The sequence below is a fragment of the Tupaia chinensis genome, unplaced genomic scaffold (assembly GCF_000334495.1).
Source record: "Tupaia chinensis unplaced genomic scaffold, TupChi_1.0 Scaffold000673_1, whole genome shotgun sequence".
Classification (NCBI taxonomy): domain Eukaryota; kingdom Metazoa; phylum Chordata; class Mammalia; order Scandentia; family Tupaiidae; genus Tupaia; species Tupaia belangeri.
Genome location: NW_006160196.1, coordinates 409769 through 418773, shown reverse-complemented (window position 1 = coordinate 418773; position 9005 = coordinate 409769). Strand labels below are relative to the sequence as shown.

The following is a 9005-nucleotide window of genomic DNA, read 5'->3' as shown; positions in this document are numbered from 1 at the left end:
CACATGTTAGCGCCTCCACTCGAAGACCTGTGGCCGGCTTAGACGGTCACAGCATCTTGTACTGCTGGTTCCTCAACCCAGGTTTGCACTGAGGCTGTGGGGCATCTGTCCACCTGCTCAGGATCGCTTGGATTCCCTGGATTCTCTTCCACCCTCGATCTAGTACAATGGGGTGCCACACTGCCTAAGCCCCTCATGCCCTGCCACGGCCCCTCCCAGTGGCCCTCTGAGGAGGCAGTGTTAACAGCCCGGGCAATGTGCCGTGAGGTGGCATTGGGGGTTCTGGTGAGGGTGGGGATCTTCCCACTCACCCTCAGCAGTCAGGAATGCACAGGGCCCTGTCCCACTGGGCACTCCACTTCCTCTAAGCCGCTGGGTATCTGTCTCTGGAGGAGCCTCAGGCAAACCTCACCACCACTCGTCTGCAGGACTCTAGAAGTGTCTAGAGTACTGGGGATGGGAGTGCCACTACTTCTGGAGCCTAAGAGGTCTGAAGAGCTTCTGTCCTGCAGGCGGGTTGCGTGCACTTCCCCCACACGGCCCCCTGCGAGGTGCGTGTGCTCATGCTCCTGTACTCGTCCAAGAAGAAGATCTTCATGGGCCTCATCCCCTACGACCAGAGTGGCTTCGTCAATGGCATCCGGCAGGTCATCACCAACCACAAGCAGGTCCAGCAGCAGAAGCTGGAGCAGCAGCGAGGGGTGAGCCACGCACCCCCATCTGGCCCTCTTCTCCAGGAGACATGCCCCTAGAGCCCGGGGCTGGCCTCAGCGGCCCTCCTGGGTCTCTTAGTACCAGACAGGTTGACTGAGCTGAGGGTACCCTGGGTTCATCCTGTGCCGTGTTTGCACGAGTCATGTCTCCCCTTTTTGGTGTCCACGTGAGGTCCCTCCACACAGCCCCCTCTCAGGGACCTGGGGTGTAAGATGTACCTCTCAGAGGACTTTCCCCAGAAAAATGTTCCCAGCCTCTCCTGCCTTGGATTCAGGCTTACTCCCACATCCCCACCCTGAGCCACCCTCTTTCTGTGTGCAGATGGGGGCACAGCAGGCACCTCCAGGGCTGGGTCCCATCTTGGAGGACCAAGCAAGGCCCTCACAGAACCTGGTGAGGACAGGGTTTGTGGGGATAGGGACTGGACGTGGCAGGGGGCCAGAGGGCACTGGGGTTTCTGCCCCGCCCTCTCACCCTGTCTCTCTCTCCACCAGCTCCAGCTCCGCCCTCCACAACCCCAGCCTCAGGGCACTGTGGGGGCCTCTGGAGCCACAGGGCAGCCCCAGCCCCAAGGCACTGCCCAGGCTCCCCCAGGTCCCCAAGGCCCTCCTGGTTCGGCCTCCGGCCCACCCCCTCCCGGACCTATCCTTCGTCCCCAGAACCCTGGAGCCAACCCCCAGCTGCGAAGCCTTCTCCTCAACCCACCACCGGTGAGACTGGGGGTGGGGAAGACAAGCTCGGATCCTAGGTCCTGGCCCTGACTGTTCTGCTCCTTGGTTCGGGAGGAGGGCATCGGCTTTGGCCAGTGGGTGTGAATGGAGACCACCAAGGGCCCAGGCAGATCCCTGCTCCCTGTTTCACGTGGACAGTGGGCTTCTGCTGAGATGTCCCCAAAGAAAGCCCTCCCCAAAGCACTGGTGGAGACATGCTTTATGCAGTGTCTGTGGCAGAAGGTCGGAGGGGTTGGCACTGGGCCTCCACTGGAGGCCTCTGAGCCACTGTCTGTGTTCCCCCAGCCCCAGACCGGGGTGCCCCCACCCCAGGCTCCCCTCCACCACCTGCAGCCCCCGGGGGCCCCTGCGTTGCTGCCCCCACCGCACCAGGGCCTGGGGCAACCGCAGCTGGGGCCGCCCCTCCTGCACCCACCGCCCGCCCAGTCCTGGCCTGCACAGCTTCCCCCGCGGGCTCCACTGCCAGGTAAGGGCTGGGGGAGGACAGGGTCTGGACTGCGTGTCCCTGCAGCCCCTGGGCCAGAGCACCAAGACCACGGGTTCTTGGGAAGTGAAGTCTTGATACCCAAGAACTAGGGGTCTCTCATGGCCCTTGGGGGGCTCTGAGGACTTCTGGGAAATACAGCCTATGGGACCAAGGACCTGTGGGGGCAATAGCTCTTCTCATGATTCCCTCCTGTGTGGAGTTGCTGGGAAACATGGTCTTGGGGTCAGAGAAGTTGTCTGGGGGAGGGGTCCCAAGGGGAAATGGAGTATTTGCAGCCAGGTGGGGGTCACAAGGTGCCTCCAGTGGGTCCCCTAGGGCTCCCTTGAACCCAGATTACTGGGGCTTCCAGAACAGGAGGGAGGAAGCAGGTCCAGGGCCCTCCAGGGCCCCAGGGACTACTGGGAGATGCAGTCCCTTCCCCACTACCCCCCAGGTCAGATGCTGCTGAGCGGGGGGCCCCGGGGCCCGGTCCCCCAGCCGGGCCTGCAGCCCAGCGTCATGGAGGACGACATCCTCATGGATCTCATCTGAACCCCCGACACCCAATAAAGTTCCTTTTAACACACGCCCCGGCTCCCGTCACTGACGTCCCCCAGCATGGGCAGAGGAGACCCGGGGAGTCATCTCTGTTCTTGTTCTTGATTCACCAGACACCCTGAGGCCCTGGGCTGAGTAATGCTGGGGCCTTGGCAGTGAGTTGAGGCAGCCTGGTTCGAGGGGAGACACAGAGGCAGGCAAGATAGGCACTGCTTAGGACTAGGTACTCCTGGGGGGAGCAGGGCACTGCTAGCCCAAAAGGGGCATGTGACCCAGCCGGGGCCACAGAGTCTCGAAAGAAAAGAGGCCACCAGTGAGACTGGGAGGGACAGATGCAGGGCCCTGCAGGAGACAGCAGGCATGAATGCTCAGAGGCAGGGGAGAGCCTGGGTATGCAGGGGAGCTACTGGATGGATGCTCTGGAGGGTGAGCACAAGGACGGGGGACTTGGGTTCTAAACTAAGCAGCTTGAGTTGTGTCCTGTGGACATGAGAACCATGGAGGCTGCAAGCAGGGGCAGGCCTGGGCCAGCTCAAGGTACAGACCCCTCTGGGCTGATTGTGATGATTCAGGGCAGGAGAATGAGTGAAGCTGGAGACTGCAGCTGTAGGAAGGAAGTTGCAGAAGGTGGGTTGAGTCGAGGTCGGCCCCCAAAGCCAGGCCTGGGTGAGGGTAGGTAGTGGGAGCCCCTAGGGAAAGGAGCTGTCCAGGTGACAGGTGCCTTGGGGAGCTCAGGATGTGTCCTTAGGGGACAGCATGTGTTTGGTTGGTTGAAGCCACAGGGCAGCTGACTTCACTCTTGGAGACAGGATCTGTCCTAGGTCCTAGTCAGAGACGTGGAACTTTCAGCAAATGAATGGTAAGGCCATCCTGAGTGGAAGGCCCGGCAGGGACCAGGTTTGGGATGCGATGAGGTGAGGGACCTGCAGGATTTCCTCAGAGATGTCCAGGAGGCAGCTGGGTGCGACTGATCTGGAGTGCAGGGCAGTCTCCTAGAGGTGGAGTTAGTTGGCTGTTGTCAGACTAGATCAGTGTTGCTCAAGAGTGTGGTCTGTGCCTGGACCACCAGCATCCACGCCATGGGGGACATTGGTTACCCTGAGGATTTGTGGGACCTGCACTGAGAGGTTGCAATCTATTGGCACGTGGGCCACTTTATGGATGAGTTTTGTTTGGCCTTCTCTGTGTTAATATATGTGGCATTTTTCTCTCCAAGTTAGTTATAAAAATCAGGATGATTCTCTCTCTCTCTCATACACACAGACACACACACAGACACACACACATGATCTGCACTCTTGGCTTCCCTTGAAAAGTCAGAAGATCTGGCACCCCTGGTCCCACCCTTCTGCCTGGCAATGACGGCCTGGAGCTGCCCCTTTCAATGGGGCGTGTGCTCTCCGGTTCACCACAGTCCCCACCACTCCCTCTTGGCTCCCCCACTGAGAGGCAGAGGGTTGCTGCCTTTGTCACTGGGCTTGCACTGTGGTTGTTGCTGTGGTAGCATTCAGAGGAAAGTGAAATCTTTCTTGTACCCATGTCTCTATCAAAAGTGGCAAAACGAAAGAGAGAACAAGAGGGCCGCGTGTTTCGAGAAAAATGGGAGCGAGCCTATTTCTTTGTGGAAGTGAAGAGCATGCCTACGTGTTTAATATGCAAAAAGATCGTGTCTGTGCTGAAAGAATACAACCTGAAACGTCACTATGAGTCCAAGCACAGTAAGAACTACGACCAGTACACGGAACAAACTCGAGACGCGATCCTCAGTGAACTGAAAAAGGGACTCAAATGTCAGTAAGGGTTGCTTTGGCATGTGAGCAGTGGAAGTGGCCCGGCTGTGGTACGTGGTTCCGCAGTCACGTGAATGAATTTCTTGGGCATTAAAACCTGCAGCAGATGACATGCTTCTAAAGGTGCAGAACAGAGGCATCTTGGGCAGACAGCCGTGCAGGCCGATTCCAGTCTGACAGGCATTGGTGTCGCACAGTGAGTTGAAGATACGTCCAAGGATTTCCGAGTCCAGTTGCTTGCAAGAGTCCAATCAGTTGTGGCCTTTTGTATCGCTGCTCATAAACTTACCACCCAGTTAGCTTTATTTATTTGTGGTGTTGAGAGTTTCGATGTGACCGAAGACGTCTGTGATGCGGTGCCAAGGCAGGCCCAACGCTGGGAAATGACTGACTTGTGTATTTAAAGAAATGCAAAGTGTCACAGAGACCCATCAGAATTCTTAAGCACAACTGCAGACAGTTGTGGATCTCTGAGACTCTGACATAGGGGAACATGTCAGGACACCTTATCTAAGGTGACAACATTTGGTAACAACACACAAATGAGGTCATCACCTCAGTGACCCTTGTTCTGTGAGATTAAACAGGACATGCCGTGGACACCTCGATATTTATGCTGTGCTTTAACCACAGGCGGGCTGATGGTGTCTTGACCCAACGTATTTCCCAGTTCTGGGACCTGCTTATGGAAGAAACTCGAACTGTTGGAGTGAACCAATTCGGTTCATTTCAAATCCAGTAAAAGCCACACCTCGGTTCCCCTGGCGGTCAGTCAGAGACTTCTGGTCCAGGTTACAATAACCCTTCTGAACACTGAATATGTCTCCACGAGGGTGTTCACAGCTACTTGAATGTATAATCCTATCTGCCCAGTCCTGGCAAAAATAGGAAGCCATTGGCAAGGAATAATCTTGACTTTCCTTTGCTGCAGTTGGTTTCCAGAAACAAAAAAGGCGGCCCGGACTATATCCACCCAAATGGCCAGGTCGAATACCAGATTCCTCCAAAGGCTCTCTGCATCTAGACTAGGAAAGTGAACTAACACTGTCCAGTGTGCCGTTGTTGGCTACCGTCAGCCGTGTGACTGCAGACCCCAAAGAGCAGATCCTGAGCTAGCGTGCAGTAGGGCCCTGGCTCCTAAGTACAATTCTTTTTGAAGACTGCAAGATTCGACAGCTGTCTCCTGTAGTGGTCCTGAACCTCTGTGTTGGGAAGGATCCATGCTCGTGAACAGCTGTTTTCCGTTATGGACTTGAATCAAATTAATACCGCTCCCAGTTTAAGGATTCGAGGTTGAATTCTAAACTGCCCATCCCACCTGCCATCCAAGGCCTGGTGTTAACATCTTGGTGCGGAAGGGAAGGTGTCAGCCTTCCACCTTCAGCTCAAAGGAGCAAAAGAATTATGAAAGAGAAAGTTTTAATAATTAAATATTTCTATTTTTCAATTTGTATTTTTTCAATTTTGAATTTAAAATATAAACTCCAGTATCCTACCTGTTTGTATTATGTTCCATGCATTCACCAGAGTTCAGTAAAGATACGATTTGATTATATTTCTGGCCGTGGACTTTTCTTATACCTGGCTAGTTCACTCATTTATGTGACCCGCCTGGCCCCTGTAGGCATTTGAGTTTCCCATCCTGCCCGAAACAGTTGAAGCAGATGTGGGGGAGGGAGGGGCTGGGAATCTGCATTTCAAGTAAACTCCCTAGGTGATTCTCATACATCTGAAATTCTCTGTGGACTAGAAGACACAGGTGGTAGTTGAAGTGACAATGCTGAGATTTCCCAGGCAGCCTGTGCAGCCGGGGACTTTGAAAACTCAGATGGCTTCAGGGACCAGGCAGGTGACAGAAATGTGTGAAGCGGACAGGTATAAGACAATAGGGAATCATGGGGACTGTGGAGAACTTGGAGAGTGCTTGCCCCGCCTAATGGCATTCAAATTAAAAACAAAACACTGTGAGGACCAAACAAAATCTGCTTGTGGGCCTAATGAGACCACCAGGCCGCCATTTTGCCACCTCTGGAAGAAGACTCAAGAACAAGGACAGAGCTAAGAAAAAACCCACTTGTGAGGTTTGGGCAGGGACCCAGAAGACAGGAGAACCAGGCGAGTAGGGTGTTGTGACTCCTGAGTGTTTAAGGAGAGAGTGGTCAACTGTCAAAGCTGCTGCAAGGGCCAGAAGATGGAAGCATCCTTGGCTTTCTCCACTGGGTGTGTGTGGGATCCCCACAGGGAAACCTGAGGTCAGACCAGAAACCAGTTGGTTGAAATGTTTCTAATCTCTGGTTTGCCCATGTCCGGTCAGGCAGGCCATCTTGACCTTAACACCCAGTTAGATGAGTTAGTGGACTGTCATGGCAGGCATATTCACAGGGATGGGCAGAAGAAAGGCCGTGGTTACTGGGATTCTCAGAGCGTGGGTCAGACTTGGACACACAGAACTCACTTACCTGTTGCACAGTCCAGGTGACCAGAAGGCCTGAGAGCTTCGTGTGTGCAGTTGCAGTGCTGCACTCCTAAGATGCCATCCCCTAGGGGCTGGGACCACACGGGAGGCCTGGGTTCAATTTAGCGTCCTACTTAAAGGCTGGGCATGGTGGCGTGTGCTTATAATCTCAGTGTCAGAAGCTGAGGAGAGAATCACAGGCTCAAGGCTGACCTGGGCAACAGTGAGACCCTGTGTGAAAAAGCTGGCCCCAGTCACACGTGCCTGCAGTCCCAGCTGAGGTTGAGGCAGGAGGATTATGACACGGTGAGACTTACCCTGTATTTAAAAAAAAAAAAAAAAAAGGTTCAGGTGCCGTTTAGAACCAGCCAATGGAGCACACTTTTTGGAAAGGTTTTCTCTGAACACAAGATAATATTGAAGCCCAGGATATGGGCCAGCAGGTATTATGGTGGTTAAGGTGCTGCACTCCTATATGGTCAACCACGGTTCGAGTCCCAGATCTGGCAGCTTGCTTTCTCACTTCCTCTCTCTGACCAACTTTAAACAAATAATAATGATGAATAAAGTAAAATAATTGTTTAAAAAAAAAAACTAAGTGTAGAAGAAATAGCAAAAATCTTATAACAAGAGGGTTTAAACCCCAGCTTCTGCACACACTAGTTCTGTGAGCTTGGACAAGTCAGTTCCCATGCCTCTCTATGAGCCTTGGTGTCCCCATGTGCCGAATAGTTAACCCCATAGGATTTCTTTTTTTTTTTGGGGGGGGGAGGGATTTTGCTATACGGCGTGCGCGCTCACAAGAAAGAGAGACAGGGGATGGCCACGCCACAGTCCCTTCTCCATTCTCTCAGGATCTTGGGCACACACGCACATGTGCCCAGCGTGAGTTTAAGCCGCCGGGTCTGGGACTCAAACCGCGGTCGACTACATGGGAGTCCAGCGACATAGCCATTACTCTAACTGCTGGTCCCGTCCCCATAGGATTTCTTTTTGTTCAAGGTTTTTTGTGCACTTGTCAGAGAAATAAACAGTGAAAAGGAAAGTGAGAAACCCCATAGGAGAGATGGCCATGCCACAATTCTTTCTCTATTTTGGGATTTGGGGCATGCGCACATGCCCAGCATGTTTCAAGCCCCCAGGTCAGGGACTCTTAACTGCGGTCAGCCATGTGGGAATCCAGTGCCTTCACCACCATGCCACCTGCTGGCCCCCACCCCATAGGATTGTTAACAAAGGGGAAATGTGCTCAGCACAGCCTAAGGAAGAGCTGCCACTGGCCACTGTCTTCATCGTGTCCAAAACACATTCTCAGAAGGCAAAATGTGGTAGGCAAAACTGCTTGTGAAAATTACCATGTTAGTGGGGCCAGCAAGTGTCACGGTGGTTAAAGGCACTGTTTTCCACCACTGCTGACTGCAGTTTGAGTCCCAGACCTGGTGGTTTGCTTTCTCACTCCTCTGCCTCCTTTCTCCCTCATTCTGTCTCTCTGGTCAAATTAAAATAAGTAAATAATAAAGTTAAATAAAATAATTATTTAAAAACAGTCACCAGCAGGTGGCATGGTGATTAGGAGGCTGGACTCCCACATGGCTGACCGTAGTTTGAGTCCCAGACCTGGGTGGCTTGCCTTTGCAATTTCTATTTCTCTCCCTGGTCAAATTAAAAAATAATAACAGGTTAGCAGGTGGGTGTAGTGATTAAAGACAGTAGACTCCCATATGGTTGACCATCATTTGAGTCCTAGACCTGGCAGCTTGCTTTTTCATTTTTGTTCTCTCTTGATGAGCACACATGCCCTATAGCAAGTTAAATAAATAGTAATATTAAGTAAATTATTCTTTTTAAAAAATAACAAAATTAAGTAAAAAATTTTTAAGAATTATTTTACTGGGACCAGCAGGTGGCGTGGTGGTTGGGGTACTGGACACTCCCACATGGCCGACCACAGTTCGAGTCCCGGACCTGGTGGCTTCCTTTCTCACTTTCCCTCTTTCTCTTTCTCTGTGTCTCTCTCTGGCCAAATTAAATTAATGAATAAATCAAATTAAGGTGCTGGATGCTCCCACATGGCTGACCATGGTGACTTGCTTTCTCACTTCCTGTCTCTCTCTCTGTGTCTCTCTCTGGTCATATTACAATAAATGAATAAAAATAAATTAATGAATGAATAAATAAGTAAAATTAAATTATTCTTAAAAAAGAATTATTTTATTTAACTTTATTTTTATTTATTTATTTATTTATTTATTTTTATTTGACCAGAGAGGGACAGAGTAAGAGAGAGGGAA

At 52.2% G+C, this 9005-nt stretch overlaps 1 protein-coding gene across 6 annotated transcripts in view; it reads left to right on the top strand.

Moving 5' to 3' along the window:
• Positions 1-5806, top strand: part of MED25 (mediator complex subunit 25) — a gene marked incomplete at its 5' end in the record, with an annotated part of 17593 nt that extends 11787 nt beyond the window's left edge. For 2 of the 6 annotated variants that reach the window (XM_027776429.1, XM_027776427.1), the window contains 5 exon segments: positions 513-701; positions 1036-1107; positions 1209-1424; positions 1731-1911; positions 4023-5806. In XM_027776429.1, coding sequence (XP_027632230.1) covers positions 513-701; positions 1036-1107; positions 1209-1424; positions 1731-1911; positions 4023-4267 — 903 coding nt within the window. 6 annotated transcript variants of the gene reach the window in all.
• Positions 5807-9005: the final 3199 nt, after the last annotated feature.